The following is a 23,402-nucleotide window of genomic DNA, read 5'->3' as shown; positions in this document are numbered from 1 at the left end:
AGAGACAGTTAAGGTTTATTTCCATTGTGGTCTTCTAGTATTTAATTATAACACAAGATAAAACAAAAACAGCAACAACAACAAGACAATATAATCAACATTTAAATATATAGCAGACAGCAGGGAAGGTCACTAACAGCTAAGAATTAAAATTGTGTATGCCATATTGTGCTTTGTAATAATTTCATTTCAGGACACTTTAAAGGTGCTACATTGTATTTCAGTTTATCTTGATTTTATTTTAAACAGAATAGTCAAAACTGAATAAAAAAGGCAGAGATATTCTGACCTTTATTGGGAAGTTTGGATAAAGCTCTGAAAACATTGGATACCACAAAATGCAACCAAAAGCACCTTTCATAAAATCCTCCTCCTGCTCTTGCAAGCCCCAAACCCTGATGACAATGACATCATGAGGGTTTATTTTTAGACCTAAAACGATTAGGTCATTGCATCTTGTCTTTGTCTTGATATGATATGGTAAAAAAAAAAAAAATCATATTACAATTATTTTGACAGATATTGTGACATGATTTCCAATTATTAGGAATAATCATTTTTGCATGATAATTTTCATTTTCACTGATAACATTTCTTTAAATCATGATGATGAGAAATTTGTCAGCGTCTTTACCAAAAAACATGTTCTCTTACATCCGAAGAACAAGATTTGCAGGTCAGGGCATCTCTGCAGCGCTACAGTACTTCATTATAATACTATTTTGTTAAAAATGTTTCCTTTGTCAGAAAATTGCTTTGGATGTTGCACTTGGCTATACTAAGATTTCCAATAATTGTGCAACCTTATTTCCAGCCACGGTTATTTTATCAAAATTAAAAAGCTCCTCCGGAGCCACAGAAGGCATAAAAATATTTTCACAGGATGTGTAGTACTTCCCACCATGAGTTAATTGATCTTTATGTGTAAAATCAGCGCAGTTCCCCTTTAAATAGATTTTTAATCAAGGGATTGATTAACCAGGTAAGGTCAAGTCAATTTTCTAGTAAGAGCAGAGATTACAAATAGACCAGCAACCACAGAGAAGCACTCATTAAACCTGGGTCACACAAGGCTTTGCAGAAGGTGCCCGTGAGAGTACAACCACAATACAGTTTCCACGGTGGTAATATGAGGTTGGGAACCTCCATATATGAGGGATGATTCTACTTTAGAAGAGATGTGTGAATATTTCTCAACAATGGCTCACTTTCTTTCATCTTCCTTCTTTTGCCTTTATGCAAAGACAGACAGGACACAGGGGAGCCGCATGCCACAAAGTTCTGCAGGCTGGAATCGAATCCATGGCTGCTGCTGAGGGCTCAGCCTCTGTACATGGGGCAACTACCAACTGAGCTACCAGGGAGCCCCTGATAAAAACATCTTTAATTGGTCGATCCCTCAATCCCTGGATTAGTAAGGAGAAATCTTTATTTTGGTTGACTGATTTATCTGTTTTGTTGCTCAATATGTGATCATTTAAGGACAAGACTCTTTTGCAAAATGTCCTTTATTTTTGATGAATGATTCCAAATTTTTGAGCTGTGATTTTTGTGGCAGATTTTATTTGTAGAAGCTGAAACAGAATAAAAAGTTCTTTCTTTGCAAATTAATGTAAGAAGACCATTCACACTTGAAAAGTGCCAAATATAGCAGCTTGGTCAGTGCCTCTATGCCTACGACACTATAGGTACCAGTCTAGTGTCCTTCCTAGAGGCACTTCTTTAGCTTTAATTCATTGATGCACATTGGAGTAGGGTGGATCGATGGGTCAAACAAACACAGGACTTTCACCCAGGAGACTAGGGTTCATGCCTTGTGTGAAACCAAGAGTCAAAGTTTATACGTTTATCCTTTCTAAACCTAACCAAGTAGTTTTTGTGCCTTTATTTTGAAGATCTACCTGGGCACTCCATATTTGTAATTGCCAACTTGACTGCAGCGCTTTGCACGTGTAAAACTGACACTGACCAAGCTGCCATATTTCACAAGATTAAGTGAGAACATCCAGTCCACCAATAATAACATAATTAACATGATGGTGCTTACCTTTGCAGACTGTCCCATTACCGGTGTAGCCCGGCTTGCAGGAGCAGCTGTGGCCTCCAACCATGTTAAAGCACAGGGCGTTCTCATCACAGTTGTGGAGCCCGCTGAGGCACTCGTCATGCTCTAAGGACAAAAAAAAATAAAAATACAACAGACATCACTGCAAACAAGCTCATTAGTCTCATATAGATTTGTGCTAGATCTTTTTTTAACAAGTGGAAAAAATGCAGCAGCGACAATGCCATCCCCACATCTGCAAATCACTATCAAGAAAATAACACTTGATTAAAGAAAACTGTTTATTTTCCTTGTAAATATGAGGAATGATGGCATCCAGCTGGTAATTTATTTTACTTTCCATTAAAAAAAAAAGAGATTTGAGACTCGGTCTTGGAGTAAATGACTTGATAGTTAGACAGCTGCGAGTCGACTAATAAGACATCAGTGACTAACAGCCGGCTGGAGGACGAGCCATGTCTCTATATCCCAACGTGATCTGTCATGAGAAACTGTTTGAGATGTTTTCATATAATTTGTTGTTCTGTTTTGGCACTGTATGAGGGATGGAGCAGTCTCAATGATGAATCTGAGTTTTATAACAACTGAAAACAAACTTGCTTCATTTGCACATACATGTATACATTAATGAGGTGCTGTCTAGTGTTGTACTTTGCATTAATGAGCTACTGGCTGTTAGTTTGAGTGTTAAAAATTGGCACAAAAGACCATGAAGTACCAAGAGAAATGTTTTCTGTAAGTTTCACACAAGCATTAACGAAATGTCCCCTTAAGAACCAGGCTCTCATCGCTGCCGCTGCTGCTGTGGAGTTAGCGATATGGTTTGTTATGAATATCCCACTGACAAGCTTGACTAATGGCTACAGCCCATGACAACACACTGTATCCAACTGGCAAACAAAATCTCTTCCCCTCTATTCTATCTGGAGAGGGGACTGAGGTTGAAAATAAAATGTAATAAAAGCCTGGAGAATAATCTGCAAATATTGTAATGATGCCGCATGGAAAAATACCACAAAGTCAGAGCTGAGTAAAGCAGAAAACAAGTTAAACAGCTGTAGTAAGAGAAATATAGACGGAAAAGTGTGGTAAAGTCTTCATATACAGAGTAAAATCAATTTTGAGTGGCAGAGAAGTATGAGATACTAAAGAAACAATATTAAAATATTATTTTGTGGTGAATCTTTTTTTAAAAATATGTTAATAACACCATTAAGTCAGATACTAAATACTGCAAGCCCCTGCAGGCACACTGAAGGATTATAATACAGGGTGTGAAATTATAAAGTAATAAACGTAGTGTTTTTTAACCATAACATGCTAATGTGTCTCTATGGAGCTCAGTTTGTGTGTTGGAGACACTAAAACTGTTAAGTGTCTTTATTTTGTTACTACAACCCCAATTCCTAAAAATGGGATGCTGTGTATATGAGAACATAATGTGATTATTTGCACATCCTTTCTGATCTATATTCAATTGGAAAGTTACAATACAAAAACAAGATATTGTTCAAACTGATAAACTTTATCATTTTTTGGAAGTATACACTCATTCTGATGCCTATAACATGTTTAACAAACCTCTATGTGGCGTTTAGCATTACTGTCACACATTAATGCCCATGATGCCATGGACACACACCCATACCATCACAGTCGCTGGCTTTTTAACTTTGTGCTCCTAACAATTTAGGCAGTTTGTTTCCTCATTTGACTGGAGGACTCAACCATCCATGATTTCCAAAAACAACTTGAAATGTTGACTCATCAGAGCCACAACATCCTTTTCCACTTTGCGTCAATCCATCAAGAGGACCCCGGGTCCCAGAGACATCTGTAGCGTTTCTGCAGGTTGTTGATATCTGGCTTTCACTTTGCTTGACAGATTTTTAACTCGTAGATGTAACAACAAACTGCGGTCACTGACAAATTTTTCCAAAGTGTTCCCGAGCCCATGTAGCATCCTTTATACAGTCATGTCAGTTTTTAATGCATTGGTGCCTGAGGGTTCAAAGGTCATAGGCATTCTACCAACTTTTTAGAACTGTACTGCAAGCATCAAATTCAGAATAAGTTTCACACAGCCTCAGAACTTTTTTTGAATTGGGGTTGTATAATAACCTTGTGTTGGGTGTATCTGGCAACCCAAATAACAGAATACTAGCCCATTATGGTGACAGGTTACTAACGGTGGATAAACCATGATTATTAAAGTGATCTTCTTGTCATAATAAAGCCCTCATCTTGTGTTACCCTTTTTTGTGTTAAAAAAAGGGTCATCAGACCAATTTTAGATGGGAACAGAATAAATAGGCCTATTTTGAAACTGAAGGCTGTAAAAATGAGACCATTTCTTATTTTTACGACCAGATTCTAGTGTTGCTGTTCCAAATTTTATTGTCAAGAAGCTGTGAGCTCAGATAAATGTGATGTGAGATCTGTGGTGGCTGCTGGGTGTGAGCATTTAACTGACTTGAAATAACATTATGTTTAGCTGTCATATCGGTGCATGATATCAGCAGTTTATAGCTTTCATTACACCAAACATCACAGCTCACTCTTTTCTTCCCATGTTTTAAATCTCTGGACCAACTCCACTGCTGTGTATCTAACCTGAAAACAAATCCTTTGCACTAACAATTAATGCTTATCGCCCTTAAACTGTAGTTCATCGCACTGTGCTGACTTATTGAACCCTTCAGGCCATCTCCTTTGGTTTGTTTACGTGGTGAGATGTTTTTATTTTTAGTCCCTGTGGCAACCAAGATACTGAAACTGCAAAATCAATTGAAAATCTCTTCTGATGCTGCCATAAGACTTCAACTAAACAGTTAAAGAATTGTAGATCATTTAAGCTCCTCTCCATGGCTGTATGAACAGGCATTTTAATGCACGCCCTTCATCTGCCCCTGAACACAAAGGCAGATCTTTATCCCTCGGAGACACACAAAAGAAGAACCCTCTATCGTATTTTGGAGATTCACATAAATATTGCTTTCTGATAAGTACTTGCTTACTGAGCACTACATCAGCTGAAGTGTAGAAAACTTCACGGACTTGCTTTCACCTTCTGAAATGTTCCTTTCCTTACTTTAACAACTCTGTCTCCTGACACGACCCACAAGGATACAAAACTAAAAACGATGCATCTTTTGGCAGGGGAGATCTCCATCAAACTTCAGTGTTTGTGAAACATTTAGTAATTTAGCCAGACAACTTTTTTATTTTTCGTATTATCTTGTGTATATAGTGCAGAGAAAACTTTCAAAGGCTGCTGCAAGGACAAGGAGCCAACTGCATCTCTTAAAAAAGGTTAAGACTCTTGGAGAACACAGACCGAAAGACTTTAGCGCTAATCTGAGGGCAACAGTGTGTTGTTAGTTTTGCTAGTGAATTGGTGGGCAGGGAATGTAAATCAATTCATCTCTCCCAGCTCCCTCTTGCACATTTTCTTATCCCAGTCAGGAGAGCAGACGATGGCTTGTATGTGTGTGAGCATGCATGCACGATCAATGGACCTGAAGCTTATCCGCAGCTAATTTTGAATACTACTGGACTGATCAGCTCAAAGGTCAAAGGACAAGGTCACTGTAACCTCATGTCCATCCTGTTCTTGTGAAGGCAATATATCACGAACACCTTGAGGGAATTTCTTCGAACATGGTCCACCTGGACTCAAACATGAACTGATTTGATTTCGGTGGTCAACGGCCAGCCTATGCTAATTATGACAAAGTTTCACACAAATATCTTATAGAAAAAAATGATGAGGTGATGACAATTTATATCCCAAAAGGTCAGAGGTCAACTTCACAGTGACATCATAATGTTCTGCTCTTTATCGGTCCTCTGCACTCCTCTGTAAAAAAAGACAAAGGTCTGTGAGGACAACATGTTTCCCACTTGAGATTACACTCTTCTTAAATGACGACTGGGGGCCACAAGTCATCAAAAACTTCTTCAGTTCAAAATCTTGTTTCATAACTTATGTGGGGGTCATGTTAATGTTGACAGAACTTTACAAATGTCTGCTGGTTGCATCTGGCAGTTGTGGTGACATTGCAGTAGGTGCTTCATCATCTGTTGCCTGGCAGGTATCTGCACTCTACTGAATGACCTCTTCTGGTTCAGGCATTAAGCAGATCTGAGGAGCCTCCCTCAGCCACAGAGATGCAACATTTTCGTGTCTAGTGCGTACTTATGGGTTACTTGGGGCTTTTTCAAGGCACACGGTCGTGAAAAACAGTGAAGTTTGAGGAGTGAAAGATGGCACCTGAAGAGTGAGAGGATCAGAAATGTGGATGCTTGTTGCAGGAGACCTGAACCGCATCATCCATTTCCCTGCCATCATCCAATCCATTATATCTCCCGAACAGACCGTGGGCTCATCCAAATTGAAAGTGACATTGTGATGAGCTCCTCCATCGAGGCTATGATGTATGTGTGCATGTGTGTGTGAGATGGATTGAAGGGCACTTAGGAGGGCCGGCTGCTCTCCTCTTGTTGCTGCATCACGCATACATACACACACACACACACACACACACACACACACACACACACACACACCTGCTGTTGGGCCAAATTAAAGTCTGCTCATAGGCATATAAAAACAGTAATAGGAGCACAGGAGAGATGAAAGAGAATAAGGCGTTTTTTGTTTTTTTTTCCCAAGGTCACATCTGCCAGAGCAGAGAACAGCCAGCCGTCAGTCTGAACAGACAGGACCAGCAGAGCCACCAGGTGCCCGCGTGTGTGTGCGCAGGGTGTGTGTTATCACCCTGACCCCTGAGTTTGGTACTGGTTACTTGTAATTTTGGTTATTTAGGAACTTAGGCTTATTACGCTTCTGCACTCAGGGTCAGCGACTCTAAATTTAATCAGGAGCTAAATCCCTAGAATGTGTGTGTGTGTGTCTGTGTGTGTTAGCTGAGACAGAAAGAGAGAGAGAGAGAGAGGTATTTCCTCGCTGACTGCTGCTGCTCAGGCTGTAGACAGATAAACAATCAATTATGTACAGCCTGTCACCAGGGATCTTTCTCAAGCTGGCCGTCTCTCCTCCTGCTTGACTCCCTCCACCTTCTGCCAAAACAACAGCAGCCTCAGCGAGGTCTGACCTCAGGCTGCTCGCCTCAAAACATTGTTGCCGCGACTTTAACTTAGTGATCTCATGATATGTATTGTATGGCAGGGAAAAACTGCATTTGTCTGCGAGGGTGACATAGACACTGGAAAACAAAAATCCTTGAAAATACTGATTGTTTGGACAAATGTTGTCTTCTGTTTAATTTAAGATACCATAAATGGTCTCATTATACCTATAATATTCTCTATACTGCAGATGTATTTTCTTAAGGCATCAAAGGTGCATTTCTTTACATTTAACACTAATACAAACACATTAATTTGGATAATCACTGTATATAACAAACACAACTACTGCTTGCCAGAAAAGCAGGGTTTAAGCAAACACTGAGTTTTCTTTGTGGGCCAAAAGTTGTAATTCATGGGAAAATGTTTTGTATTATGGAATAATATCTGTCAACATATTTAAACCTGAAATAACTTGTTTTTTTGGCCACATAGGGGAAGAACTTATTTGCACATCCACCAGTTTTGAGTCATGTTTCTGGTCATCTGATTAATTTAAGTCCAAAATTCATTCTCTTTTTAGCTCTGTTTTTCTAATCATACTACAAGTGATCGCTTTTATGATGTCCCAAGTTTTCACATTGACATTTTATAGATTGTTAATGTAAAAATATCAATCAAAGCTGCTCATCAAAACAAAAGAGAGCCTTTGTCCAAATCCTCCCTATGCAAAAAGCAATGGTACATTTTTTAAAAAAATCTATTCTAGGCATAAAACAGTAATTATTCAAAGGTATCCCTTATTATGGCATAAATAAAGGTACCCTGTGGAGTTTTTGACCATTAGTAGCACTATGGAGCACTGTCCCTATGAGCGGCTAAGCATTTTGTTTGTGTCCTGCACCAGCAGGAAGATGCATGTGCATGCAGAGGGTACTGGGGCGAGGTGATACACAGACCGGCGAGCTGGTTTCACGCTACTTGATTGACAGTTGTTGGCAGTAATGAACCAAGAAAGGAAGAAGATGACTGCTAGTTATCACAACATGGATATAAACAATTGTAGGGTTTTTTTTTTTTTAAATTGGCTTTGCATGTGTTTTTTGAAAAAGAAAATTTATTTAACATGTTTGTCAATCTTAATGATACAAACAATGTGTTCTGTAAGTCAACAAAACTTTTGTTTGTTTACAAGAAAACTCTACAGTGCACCTTTAAAATGTAATACACATAGCGCCATTAGCTTCCCCAAACAGCAGCAATTAAAGGCTTATAAGTCCAACTGCCTCTGTGATTCTGTTATTCACACAGAACTTCTGGATTTCACATAAAGAAGGCAAAAATTCTGCTTTTCTAAATCCCCCCCAGCAGCCAGACCCTTTGAGTCGTCAGGCTGAAAGTCATCTTTTCTGATCTCTGTTGTTGTCAAACCCCCTGCTCCACCTTTGGCCCCTGTCCATCCCTTCCTCCACGTCTTCGCCCAGCCCTCCCTCCGTTCCTCTGCCTCAGGGGCCTCGGGTCTGGTTATCACAGGATTAGAACAAGGACACACACCCTGCATACACACCTCAGGCACAAGCGCACTCATGCACATGTACACCTAGCACACACGCACACCTCAGGACAGACTTCTTTAATAACATTCAAAGGGAGAGCACAACCAATCCGCTACCTTTCATGGATTAGCTGCTAATCTCACAGAGCGAGGAGCACCTTGGGCACTTTGGGGAAAAGACGAACAGTAGAGGGGAAGAAAGAGGGGGAATGTTGACCTTCAAGATCAAGGATAAAGCGCCGATCAAAGAAAGGGGCAAAAAGAAAGTTGGGGATGTTTCCTTTGCTAAAGGCTCCACTGGATACAGAGTCTGAGCCACGCCAGGACATTTGGTCGCACATATTTCATTTAAACAAGTACATGGAGTCCACATGTTCCAGTCGACCACCAGCTGGGATCTGAACCGGGGACCTCCGTCGCCGCAGGTGGTCTTGATGTAAAATACAGACTTCTGTCTGAGCTCGCTGACCCCCTGACAAGCTGAGGAGAAATATAACCAGGGATCCATGCTGCTTCGTCCAGGCTTAAATCTGCGGATCAGTCCTTTAATCCACTATTCTGCACATAAACACTGAGCCATGAAATGAACTGCAGTCAACTTAATCCTCTTTACTAAGCAGGCTGGTTCACATACGACACTGTAATGCATGTGGAAATATGGCTATCAATACCGGGACATTGTTTCTGCTGAGTTTGCGATTCATTAATTGGCGAAAGCCATTGAGGATGATAAAGACACTCGTATATCATGTGAATGTACAATGTCAATAGGTACTGAAGGGGGGGGGGGGGGGTTAATGTTTCCTTCCACAGCTGTAATATTTCTTCTGTGGGGAACTTAGAGGAATCAGCACTCCCTTTGGACTCTTTGCAAACACAAGCAGATGTTCAATTGCTATTAATAAGCAGTAGATTCCTGCAGCTACTAGCTTAACATCTTCTTACTTTTATTGTCAATTACCATCACCAGGACCAGAGAGGTGACAGTAAACTCGTATCAACATGTGGAAATAAAAGCACCCTGGTGTGTTTTCCAGCATTCCTTAATTTCTTCATTTACGGACCTTGAACATTACTGTTAATACCTAACTTTGCTGCTCCCTGCAGGGGATCAATAAAGGTATGTCTTATGCTATATTCATCTTTCTAATATTGGCTGAGATGTGGGATGTACCTACAGACTGAATCACTGTGACGTTGTGCAGCAACAACAACAACAGTTAGTTCCCGGTAGGCAACTGTCACTTGATTTGAACTGACCCTTCCTAAGTCCCGCCTCTTTTTGCTCTGTGCTCCAAGAGCTTGGCGCCATCAGTCAGTCTTCTCCTTTCCCATTTCCTATACTTTTATGATAGGCCCATCTATGTTGAAAAGAAAATGGCTAAAATGTGTTTCGCTAGCTAACTAGCTAGCTAAGGATTGATGTAGATTTGCTAGGAAGTAACGAAGCATTTTGCTGACATTAGCCAACTAAAATGTGACTACATATGGCTTTTACAGGTTTTGCAGCAACATCTTTTAACCAGCTTCAAAACTAGAACACAGAGGAGTTGGAACTTCCAAATTCCCAGTTGGAAATTTCAAATTGGTGCTACCCCTTAAGTGAGATTTCCAACTCGGAAAGTCAGAGGAACCTCACCAACCCCAATTTCAAAATCCAAGATGGTTGCTCCATTCATCAACTCAGGTGAGACATCATTCCCAGGTCTGACTTCTGACCTCCAGGTTAAACCGAAGGCACCGCAGAGGTATTTTATTATTTCTGCTCTCATTTTCAGACATAACTGTATTGTTTAAAGATACATGGTTAAAAACAGTGGCACAACCTATTTTATTTGTTGCTTTGCCAGCATCTTTAATAAACCACCCAACAGTGACTCTCACTGTTGTTGCTGCTAGTTTGGGGTAAACTCAAGCTGATAATCAAATAATTTAAATAATTAAAACTGAAGTGAAACGAAATAAACCCACTCTGGAAACTAATTGAAACTAAAGTGAATTGAAAACAACTGAAAATGAAATAAAAATAAAAATCAATACAAAAATAAAAAAACCTCTAATAACTCTGTTACCCGGAAGTTGCTGTAAACAAAGTTTGTGATTTGTTCTATAGTCATGATTGTGTTCGGTATCAAGCTCACACTGACGGTGGATGTGTGGGAGCTGATAGTCCAATAACTCAGGAGATTACAACGGTAATTTGACGGAAGCCGGGAAAAAGTCATTACATCAAGCCTCTGCATAAGCCGTGGTTTAATCACACAAATTGACTTTTATAAGGCGACGCATAGCTGTGTATTCCACTACAGCGACGTGAAGGCATTTTAATAGGAGACTACATAAAATATAGTGACACAGTTTAATCCACTGGGTTTGGGGGTATTAATCTTCATTGTGAATCTGGGGAATGAGCTCACAGTGGAAGAAAAGACAAATGAGTAAAACAATAAAACTTGCCCACAGCTCAGGAGATTAGAGAAAACATGGTGAGTGAAATCACATAAGGTACAGTGGCTGTCTAAAGATAATATGGAAAAATACTGAGTAAGCAAGAAGGTTTCAGTCTCTAAATAAATCACAAGAGCACAAGAAAAGAGATGAATGTGCATTTGTTAAAAAATATATTCCTCAATCTCAGCTCTAACTTGTTTATGCCGCGCAGAAGCCTGCTCATAAAAAGACACAAAGTCACAAATCCTTAACTTTGCTCTATTATTTCCTGATTTCCATTGACAGGGGAGGAGAGAGGCTCTACAGGGGGCCCAGATGGAGCAGGAAATGGGAGTTATCACCGGGTGTTCGTTGTGTTGCTGAGTCTTACGGCTTTAATTCAAACTCCAATGGCACGGCAGGAAGGCTGCGGGCCTAAATCCTCCGGCGCGCAGCGCAGGCGGCTGCCAGCCCCTTCACTCTGTCGCCGCTGAGTTAGTTTGCATTGGTGCAAATTGCTTTTTTAATTACCGACACTGTGAAAATGCAGCATGTTGCCTCCTCTTCAGAGATGATGCACACAGGGAGCTACTTAGCATCGTGTTTCACAAGCTGCAAACAACTGCTGAGGAATGAGGCGGATCTGCCACTCACCACTGTGGAATGACATGGTGTTATTCTAGATGAAGGACAGAGACATTACATTATGGAAGGATTACTGACTCAGATTTGTCTTACGGATTTTACTCCATGTGTGGTCCCGCATTTATGACAAAGTGATAACTTTAGACTGCGCTACTGGTGACTTTACAACACGCCTCAGAAAGTCTTTCCGTGTGTCTGCAGCATCAGTTATTCTGGCATTAAAATTTGGATACAAAATAGCAGATTTTCTCAAGTAAAAACTAACATCTTATTTTACACAGATGTTTGCACTTAAACTCCTGTGCTAACATTTATTTTTGTTTACAATTTTGCTCCAATATTTGGATTAAATTTTGAGAGGCTGGGGCTTGATGACAGGCAAATACAAAAACATTTATGTACCCTTAACTGGACTGTAACTAATGATTATTTTCCTTACAAATTAATCTGCTGATTATTTTCATCATTAATCAATTAGTCTGTAAAATGTATTGGTTATTTTCCAATCCAGTACAGGTGAAAATGCCCCAGAAATACTTTTCAGAAGAAAGCTTGATTGTGAAAGAACCAAGAAACCTGCACACTTTAAATCAATTGCACTCCTCAGACCTTCAATTGGTAAAAAAAAAAAATCATCTGTCTAGATGTATTTTATGCAGTGAAGGTCTGAGGAGAATAAGTAAAAAAATTCATAAAGACTCCCTCTTTAAATCGTATCTGGTGAAGTGAATACGGTGAGAAACAGTGATCACGCAGGATTTCTTTGTTCTTTCACAGTCGGTTTTTCATCCAACACACCTGTTGATATGAATTTGCCAGAACTTTGCAGAGTTTGATTCCCTCCAGTCTAAAAATCCCTGGTTACAGTTTTAGCTGGAGGACCCAAGATGAACGTCTCTGCCTCAGACAGCTCTACGTAGACTTAGGGTCGGTGGAGGTGAACAGAAGTTCATGTTGCTGTTTTACAGTGCACTCTTAGAGAGTATTAGACAATCTGGAATAACAGGCTGGTATGGTGACCTGTCTGTACAGATGAAAACACAACTTATGTGGTACAGACAGCGATGGGTTCCTCGAAATAATCAAATAATCAAATAACCCAGCTCTTATTCTGTTGTAGAAGATGCACGTTGATTCATTCTAAGAATTAAATCCAGCCTTTGTCCAAGTCCAAGTAGATTTTTCAGTTATCTGTACTTCACTTGGGGATCTATTTTTCTGACAACTTTTTACTGTTACAAAACTCGCACATCACTTTTGTTTTAACACATTTGAGGGGAATTATTGATTATTTCTATCTTGCGTCACCGTGCGCATCCCGATCACGTCACGACTCCTCGGTGTATCCATCAGCGCGTGTCACACGAGAGTGTGACAGACGTAACGAGACGAAAACGTAAAAGACATGACAAGAAACAACAGACAGAACGGGAGACTCGACTGAGGAGAAAAGGCGTCTAATGAATCTGTCAGCTGCCTGTGAGAGGCATTTTAGCTCTGCAGGACTGATTTTTAGACCCAAAAGGGCACGCCTTTATTCAAAACACATTGAGAAACAGCTGCTGCTGAGGCTGAACAAAAAGATCTTGGTAGTCCTGTAGCGATGATGGAATTTCCAACAAAAGTAAAAAGGCTTAATTAGACCTGAAGTGCGTTCTCCTGTTGATCATAATATTTCAAGTTCTGCTGACATTGAAATTCCCACATTGAAGCAAAGCTAATGTTCTTTATTTTCAGGAAATTTATCTTTTTTTTTTTAAAGTTAGAACAGTTTAAGATCAATAGTATTTGAACTATATTACGACTCAAGCTTCAGTTAGCTTTGCACAGCAGGTTTTACTTTTAGAATCTGAATACATACTGCATTTCTTCACTTTAGTAAAGAAGTTGAATCAGTAATTCTACTACTTCTAGTATGTAAGATTTTATCTTCTGTGGAACTGCAGGACGGAGTCCAGAATAAATTTCCCCACAGGGATATTAAAGTGTGTTTTATCATATCTTATCAGAACATGAAAAATGACCAAGATTTGTGTGATTGTCCGCTGAGTTAACAATGTATTTGTGTTATTCAAGGCACCCCTGTGGCTTAGGGGTTAAGACACCAAGTATGTACCATATAATGAAACAATATATGAACCACCCATATTCATTACTCCAATCCACCCTGAGACCTGTGTTTCAGCTTTCTCCCTAATAAAGGCATAAAATACCCCAAAACAACAACAACAAAAAAAAACAATTATGGCAAAGAAAAAAGATGTTATGTTTGAGGTTCGTGGAACTATCTGACTTTAAATACCAAAGCAATATATCAGGAAGTGGATCATCATTGACACTCATCTACCAAACATCAGTGATATCTGGGGCTGGAGGACACTAAAAGACGATACCCACCCCAGCCACAGCCTGTTCACCCAGCCGCCGCCTCTTCAGCCAATTAAATCAAAATCATCTAAATCTTGTTACGCAAATAGTTGTTGTAAATGATAAATAAATCTTGTTGCATCCTTAAAAATGCAGTATGGTGGAAAGAGTTACCCCCAAAACTTAGGGAAAGACAATAAATATGTATATTAAACCTATTTTAACCAGACTACATTAAAAATTTGATTATGACCTTGAAACAATTACGTCCCAGCAAAAATCTGTTATATTACACTTTTAATATATGATAGTATATATGATGCAGGAGGGTATTATGACCAATAAAAACTATTAAAAACGATTGCAATTCGCCCCATGTTAGGTGCTTTTTAAAGTTAGATTGATGGGACTAATATGATTGCTTTATATCTCATACTGATAGCATATTGAAGTTACTAATCAACGTTTCTATCGCAGTGTTCACATCGCCCAGCAGATAACTGTTTATAGTTTGTTGTGGCCTTTAAAATGCGTGAATGAAAAAAATACACCTTAAGGTTATATTTTATTTTGCACACTGTTTGATCAGTCGGAATGATGCAACATGGGCCTTTTCTCTCATCTGTATGAAAATTTCTCTTATCTACCACAAGTTGAGGACAAACTATGGTGAAAGAAGCCATTATGAACGAGCGGGGCTACCACCACAATCGCCCACAGCACAGACAGAGAACAAAGACTGTGAACCATCCACGCAATCTTTTTAGATTGATTTGGTTTGCTTTTGAAATTGACTTTGATTTCAACTTTGATCAGGAACAAATGGGTCTGCCGCCTCCACTCACAGTCTCACAGTCTCTCTGTTTCTCAGGTTCTCAGTGGCTTTCTTTCCCCTTATCACACACACACGCATGCACAGAGGAGCACATTCACACACCAGACGAAGACTGTACACACACACACACACACACACACACACACACACACACACACACACACACACACACACACACACACACACACACACACACACAAACAAGGCAGAAAGTCCAATAACACTTTGACATTTCTAAAGAGGCCTGACGCTAATCTATGTTGCTTTTCAAAGTGAAGATTTCAAAGGATAAAAGTCTTCACACAAACTATGGAAATCACTTTTAAAAAGCTCAAAGTTGCACAGATAAACAACAAGCTTGTCTCATAACATAAAGTTCAGAGATTCATTCTCAGGCTTTCTTATAGAATAAATACGTGTGATTAAAGTTTGAACAAAGCAGGGAGATGGATGAACTTTGTAATCTGCACAAAGCAAACGCAGTCCAAAATTGATTCGACACTTTCTCTCAGTGTTCAATCTTTTTCTCTACTGCCAGCTTGTGCTGAATCATAAAATAGTAAGGCTGGTATTGATTTCTGTGTGTGTGTGTTTTATTTTTATTTTAATGCGGTGCTAGTAATCAGAGCAAAACCAATAAGAGCAAATCAAACTGAGACATTAATCCCTACGCATATTAAATGAACAGACCGTGCATAATTGCAGGGTGGCAGATTCACAGACCACTGTGTCTAACCAGGCGCCGTCTGGAATATGACAAAAAAAAAAAAAAAAAAAAAAAACTGAGGGGGAGGAAGTGCAGCACATTACTTAGGTTTACAGAGTGTTTTACAGGTGTTGTATGATAAATGTCTCTGTTTTAACATGATTTTCTATTACGCAGCTCCCTTATTCAGTCTCGCACTGCACTCTGACACTGATAACTCACTACATTTATGTCTGAATATCTGGCTGCCTCTCCCTCTCTCTGGCTCTGGAAGTCTGAGCCTCTCTTGGCTGCAGAATTTATCATAATGAAATCAAATGCCATCCTCCAGTGGATGACTAAAGATGCAAATTAAATCATTTCTAACTGGCAATAACCTACTGTAGGTATATATAAAATGCTTCTCCTTAAATGCTCCTGCAAGCTGCAGTGAAGACATCCTTCTCTTGAATTTCTTTACACCTGCATGCCTCTCCTTGGCCCTGTTCAGACCTGGTATTAACATGCATCCTGGGTGATCTGATAACAAGTGGACAGCTCCAAATACAGGAGTGAATGTGCTTAGGACACATTTGAGATCCGCATGTCACCACATAATTCTAGCAGTGAGAAGGCTTAAGTGTCCTGGGCCACACTGAAAGACTGCCTACTCAAATGATGTTCATCATTTGGTTCAGGACTCCCTTAAAATATCGCGACATTTTGAGAGTTTTTGAGTGAGGAGAAACTCTATTAACTTTTTGAAATTCTGTCTAAGACAAATTCTTAGACAAAGACTATTTTCTCTGACTCACCCAGAAATTCCACCCGGCACGGCACGACTGCGCTGTGGCTCTGATCCGTCCTCTGCACGGCTGCAGCGCCCACCAGCAGCGTTTCAGCAGCAGAGTGTTTTGCCCACCTGATCATGTTTACTTGCTCAGTTTTTGTTGATTATGTCCTCTTTCCTTTCTCTTTGTGCTTCTACCATGGATAAGCAAGGTACTTGGTTAAATAGTTTCTTTTCTGTCTTTCTTTCGTCTTTATGATTGCGAGTCTGCACGGGGTCTTTTATTTTGAAAATTAACCAGATTCTCCCCGCCTTTTCTGTGTCTAACTTCCTGCCCATTTGATCTGCTCTGTGCTAATTGACATAGCATCCATCAAAATAGACTTTGAAGCGGAGCGGAGCGCCGCGGCTGGTGGCTGTAATGCGGTGCAGCCGTGACTGGTGGAAACTGCACTAATACAGTCAGATAATGACTGGAAAAACTACCCAGAATTCTGACAAAGTGTGCGTTCAAAATCCCAGCGCAACACAGAGCTCTCCTGCCAGGCTGCTGCAGCGCAAGTAATGTGAGGCTCACTGTGGGCTGACAGAGGAGTTTAGTGTTGTGCTGAACTAAAAAAATAAAAAAAAGGAACAAAAAAGGGCCAAACAGACAGTGATGGACACTCGACTTACAAAACAGCCCTACTGTTAACTTGCATACAGAGCGAGGAAGTCAGATCTGATCACAAGTGGTCACTCAAGACGCATATTGAGATGCATTGGTGTAAACTCACATGCTTAGAGCTTTCCACTTGTGATCGAATCAGTGAGGATGCATGTTAATACCAGGTCTGAACAGGGCCCTTGTTTCCACACACCTTGTCTCCTCATTATTTGTACTGTTTCAAGCTTGCTCGCAACCTCCACACAAAATGGTTGCTGTAGAAGCTGAAGCCCACAAGAGTAAAATCAGTGCCCTCTCCACTTGTTTCCAGCCTGTCAGAAGGGCCGCAAAGGAGCTCACCTGTGCAGGAATAGTCATCGATCCTGATGTAGCCCGTATGGCAGATGCACATGAAGGAGCCAGGGGTGTTAACGCACATGGTGTTCTCCCTGCAGTAGTGCTTCCCTTCGGCGCACTCATCAATATCTGAAGAGAAAAGAGAGGGAAGGGGAGAGGAGAGGAGGAGAACAAAGCTGGGTTAGATGTGGATTGCTGTCACATTTCTATCAACTGAGTCTGTCAATTTTAAATCATTTTCTGATGGTAGAAGGTCAGTTTAAGTTTAATAAAGTTATATTAATAGACCTTCACATACAAATCAGTATGATATTTGTTGGTAGATTACAGGCACCCTCTTGTGGTGCAGCTCAAACAATATTTTTAATCAGTATTCTGTATCGATACCTTGAGCCTCAGACCTCAAATTTGAGTGTCATGATCGACTGTGATTTACTTTTTATTTTTCAAGCCCCTTTAGCTTAGTGATATTTAACAGCTTTTCCTCCCAAAACGAATGTAAATGTCCTCATTACAAATCTTATATGTGAAGTTTGAACTTTTTTTTTGCATGGTGGAAGAAATGTTTTCTAAGCTATCTACCAAACTCTGTGAAAAGCAGAGGAGTGGGAGTTAAGCAAAGTTTGGACTGACTTTAAGTGCAGTCCTGAAAAAATCTGGGAGACAACCAAAAAAAACAAATCAAACCAGATGACTGTGTTCAACAATTTTTACTTCATCTGAAGGTACAAAAATGTTTGAAAGGGTGCTGCAATTAAGAGACTTGAAAGAAAGGAACGGCTGATGTTAATTCTAAAACTATAAAAGAGCTATAATTTGTTTACAAAATTATGATGTGTCGTGACAAACATTTAATTCGTTTATCATATTTGTTGATGTACATATTCGGGTCAAGACAACCTTAACACATAATCAGTGCTGGTTTCTTTGAAAAAAAAAATCCAGCTTTTCACAGCTTTAAACAAAAATAGATTTTTTGTTCAGGCCCTCTAGAGTGACACATCTAACACCAGTATCAGTAGGATGACAGAGAAGGTTAGGTTTAGGTACAAAATTACTTGGTTAGGTTTGGGGAAAGATCAGGTTTAAGAAATGAGACTTAGTTAAGGTTAGCGGAGCTTTGTTGTCATGGTTACCATAATAAACATGGTTTAGGTTAGGGAAATGTTTGTCTATTTTTGGGCACAAGATTATAGTTAACTAAAACTCAACTTGGTATGAAATTTAACATTTTATTTAGCTGAAATAAAATAAAAACTAGATTTCTGAAAAAAAAAAAAAAACTGAGAAGATATTGTGTACTTACAAAACTAACCAAAATAAAATAAAAACACACAGAAAATGTCTTTAGTGTTTAGTCTTTGTCACTTTGGTCACATTTGTCGACAAGCATGAGGAGGCATTTGTGCATAATGTTTATTGAGACTAAGATGTCTACATGACTGTGAATCAATTGTCTGAACTTCTTAAATCTTGCCCCTGACAAATTCCTCCCATATTATAATTTTAAAAAAGGTAAAACTAACACTGAAACAAATAAAACCTAAACTAAACCAAGCAACTGCGCTCTAGAAGCTAAACTGAACTGAAAACAAAACAGAAAAACAGAATAAAAACTAATAAAAAACACAACTGTAATAACTCTGCTCTCATTCTTAGGAAGGAAGTCTATTTAGTCGTTACAGTGACATCCCCCTCCATTATACTGAGGGTGTCTCCCTGGTCCTGGGAACCACCCTGTGCAGTTGGTCCTGGTCGGTTCTCACTACTGAAGGTTCCTAAAGGCTCCTACGCAGCCAGTGGGAAAAGGCTATTCGTCTTCATCAGAGGGAGACAGAGGTCGAAATGCAGAGGGTCCTTGAGAGGTGGGTGTTGAAGCACTTAAGGTTGCACCACTCGATTTTCAATCTAGTCAAAGTAAAGCTCTCCACGTAGTGGCTTCGCTGCTTTTCCGCGGAACACCGCTGGTCATTCAGTTCATCTGTGTGCTCGAGGACACTTTAAATCTCATATGCTGTAAATAAATACTGTAGAGTCAGAGTTAGAATTATTCCACTAGAGAAGTTAATTCAAAAGGCCCTGCACTCAAACGCAAGGTGTCCTCAATTATTCTTGCTGATTAAAGCTCTGCTCAGTTGGGCAGAGGCATGCTGGGACTCAGATGAGGTCACCGAACTTCATGTATAAATAATAATAATAATGATAATAATAATAATAATAATATATGTGATCCTATCGTAACACATGGAGCAAGAGGCGAGTGAAGTAGATGTCAATAGTAGATGTTGACATGAAATAGGAACCACAGGTGTTAACAATTATATTAATTAAGGTCTCGTTCCATTTAGGGTAGTGGGGCCTTTACAGTGAGCCAACATGCACCATATTTTGTCCTGAAAATAATTCAACCTTAATCAGCATCTCTTTTAACACCTGTGTTTACTATTTCATGTCAAAATGGCTGCTGTGAAAAAAGGTTTATTCTGCTCTTAAATATTAACTATGTCTACTTCATGTGTTCATAGTCCAGTCAGTACATATCCACACTGTCAAGGCAAAGGTGTTTAATCAGGCAAAATAAGTGGAAACACATGTGGGTGTACCACAGGCATCTAAGCCCTTTATTAGACCTTTTTCATGGCAGTCATATTGATATGAAACAGTCAGGCTGGCTTATTTGTTTGCATTTTTAGAACGGCTTTATTTGAGAAAGAAAATTCAAAGGGGCTGGGAGTTTATATTTCCTACATCTGACCTGTATATGTAGGAATTTCAATGTGTAAAATGCAGCTTTTTATTTGTACCTCCATTTTATTAGTTTTCACATCTGGAAAAGAAACAATCCATGCAGAAGTAGAGGAAATAAAATGCACCTTCATAATTCAAGGTTAGAAGTAGCTTGTTGTTTTAATAACCACAATGTTGCATATAACATCTTTTTTTTTTTTTTTATTCAGTTTGACTCTCCTATATTTCCTCTGCTTAAACAGCCTGGGGTTTTTATAATATCTCTGTGCTTAACAACATACGTAACCAAAGAATGAGCTAATTAGCCTACTAATAGAATGATGACCTTCGAATAAACAATGTAAACATTCGTAAACATGGAATGTAAAGCAGGTTATGTATATAAAATCACCATAATATTCTTAATTCGTATTTATAAACGATGAAAGGGCTGGATTGAGGCTGTTAAAGGGCCAGATTCGGCCCACGGACCACTGACTAAATAGACCTGTAGTAGGGTAAACGTGTATCCAGTGATACTAAGTAAGGAGCTGTTCTATTTAGTGTAGCAGAATCTTTCCAGTGAGCCAACATCCACAATAGCAGCGCTCTGACTGTGTTTGACCTGAATCAAACAGAACATTAATAACTATCATTGGTAACACCTGTGTTTAGTCTACTATTTCATGTCAGAAACCCTGCTGTGAAAAAGGCCTATTGAGCTTTTATGAACTCCATGTTCTAAATTCATGAAGTGCTTATCAGTAGTAGAGTATTTCATATCCCACAGTGAAACAACACAGTTTTCACTTATTTTGCGAGATTCATCTCCATCACTCTGCTGTTGCACCTGTTGACAATATGCATCATTATGTCCTTTTTCCCCTTAATTTCTCTGTGTGGAATTGGTGGGCTACACTGAGTTTGGCATCCTCTCATAATGCCCAGCATAGCTCCGCCCGACTTCAACCAATCTAATGGATGAGAGCAGCCACATGTCACAAACCTGTCTTGAGAAGGACCACGTCACCCTTTAGGTGGCAACAAGCACTGTAAAAACACCCCGTCAGTGTGTGCGTCTGTGCCAAACACTTCATCACAGGTTAGTCAGTAATGTTACTGAGTAAATGACATGTGAGCCGATTGTGCCTGATGATCAAAGTGAACCCGAAAAGAGTTTTGGTGACAGTGCAACTCAAGTTTTTACTGTGAAAAAATACGACTCTACCATAAAACACGTGATTTTAGAATGGAGTTTGGTTCAACAGCACCAAAAGAGAAAAACAAAGTGACTTAACGATATAAAAAGTGACAGATGTCTGAAATACATTCCCTGAAGATTCAGTGCGTTGGTTGTATATGTCAGGTTCATTCACTTTGATGAAGACAGACTGAAAGCGCCTCTACTTCTTTTATCTTTTCTATGTAACAGCGGCAATCATTAATCTGCAATTGCAAGTGTTCACCTGACTGGCCAGAGGATTTGGGCTCCTAATAGCTAAAAAGAAATACAGTATTCCTCTTTGATGCCTTTAAACGGGCAAAGACCTCCAACTTTGTATTGACCGCCAGTCAAATTAGAGTGGTTGTTTTCACCTAAAAAGGTGTGGGGGCATGAAATAGGAGCAACGTACCTGGACGGGGCTGCTCTCATCCATCAGCCAGAACACCTGAATAGAGCCACACTGGACGCTGACTTAATGTGAAAGGGCAGATACTGGCAGCCACACAGAGTTAACAACCAACTCTGCAGCTCTTTTTAGCTTTTGGCCACTTTTACCTTACTGTTGTAGTTATTTTGTTGGTGCATTTTGTTCTTGACTGTAAGGTTGAGTCTCACTGCTCCCTATTTATAAAAAGTTATGTGGCTGTGCCCAGCTAACAAGCTCAGGTAAAAAAAAAAAAAAGTGTGTACCCTACCTGTCATGAAAAAAACAGAAAGAAGGAGGAAAAGATCGGTGAAGAAACTTGGGCACAGAAAGTAAACACTGCAGTCTTAAAGAAAAACACAGCCGTACGGGCATCAGGTGGCCAGAAAGTCATATCCAATGGAATATTCATGTGGCCTGACAATTAGACTAAATTGCTGTTTTGTTTCACCTCTTTTCAGTCTACTAGAACAACTTTTTGGATCAAATTGCTAATCAGCAATTAAAACATCTGTTTTCAGCCAATTTATTAAAAAGTCAGTTGATCAGAAGTTTTTTATTCTTACATTTGGTTGACCAAAACTGACCATATGGAGTGACAACTGCTGCCTTCAAAAGGATCCAGTACATGGGACATCATGTACACGACTTGTGAACTCGGAGCTTTCAGAAAATTTCCACGAGGTTGTGAATACCACAAAAAAACGGGCCTTCATATGAACTCTTCTCGTAAACACGGTAAACATGACCGCATTTGAAGACAGCAAATAATCAGGAGCAGCTGCGAGTTCAGATGCATCGCTTACGTTCAGTGTCTCCAACATGGCGGACCCCTGGATTGATGACGCGCCGTGGAAACACTGTGCTGTCTCAGGTTGTGTTTCTGTGGGTTTGTTTTGAAGGGTTTTTGCCCTCTATTAATTAAAACCTAGTTAGTGCAGCTTTAAGAACATGATTTATTAGATTGTCCTTTGTATTTCCTTCTCACTCTCAGGATTCCATATTTAGATCCATATTAGCTGTTGCTAAGGCAACAGCTATTCCTGGGTTTTAAACTGCATGCCAAACCATCAGACAGAAGATGCACAACACTGCCAGGGTAAACAAAATAATCTTGATAATGTGATGCAACCAAATGCAACTCGATGCAAATACAAGATGAACCGAACAAATCCGACTGTGTCATGTGCTCCGGGGCCATGTTCCCGTTGATAGTCCAGGTCAAACGTAGGGCCCTTTTTTGAAAGATGAGTTCCACAGTCCTTGACATTGCTAATTTATTATTCATTCACTGTATTCAGCGTCTGTTAGAGCACAGGAGAACATTCACCCCTGGATACGGTTTTGTGCCAGGTGCTTTTTGCGAAGAGCTCTCGAAATTGAATTTCAATAGATTTGCATTGGCATTCACTCGGCTCGCGTGTCCTTGGGTAGAGCACCGCCCACCAACCCGCAAACTAAGAGCTCAGCACCTGCCTACAACTGTGGCATTCACATTTCCTTGGTCCTCTTCCTTTCACAGTTTCATCAATACTTGCTGCCTCTAGCTATTCAAAAAGC

The 23,402-nt window shown here is 39.8% G+C and overlaps 1 protein-coding gene across 1 annotated transcript in view; it reads right to left on the bottom strand.

Annotated features, from left to right (window-relative positions):
- The window catches only part of nell2a (neural EGFL like 2a), a 113,766-nt gene that overhangs the window by 35,429 nt on the left and 54,935 nt on the right, over positions 1–23,402 (bottom strand). Inside the window, exons 13-14 of the mRNA XM_084734413.1 lie at positions 17,470–17,595; positions 2,048–2,170 (exon numbers count right to left, since the gene is read on the bottom strand). Coding sequence (XP_084590539.1) covers positions 2,048–2,170; positions 17,470–17,595 — 249 coding nt within the window. The remainder of the gene's footprint in view (positions 1–2,047; positions 2,171–17,469; positions 17,596–23,402) is intronic.

The sequence above is a fragment of the Lutjanus erythropterus genome, chromosome 13, assembly GCF_056507025.1.
Source record: "Lutjanus erythropterus isolate fLutEry1 chromosome 13, fLutEry1.hap2, whole genome shotgun sequence".
NCBI classification, from domain to species: Eukaryota; Metazoa; Chordata; class Actinopteri; order Lutjaniformes; family Lutjanidae; genus Lutjanus; species Lutjanus erythropterus.
This window is presented reverse-complemented; position numbering and strand designations above follow the sequence as displayed.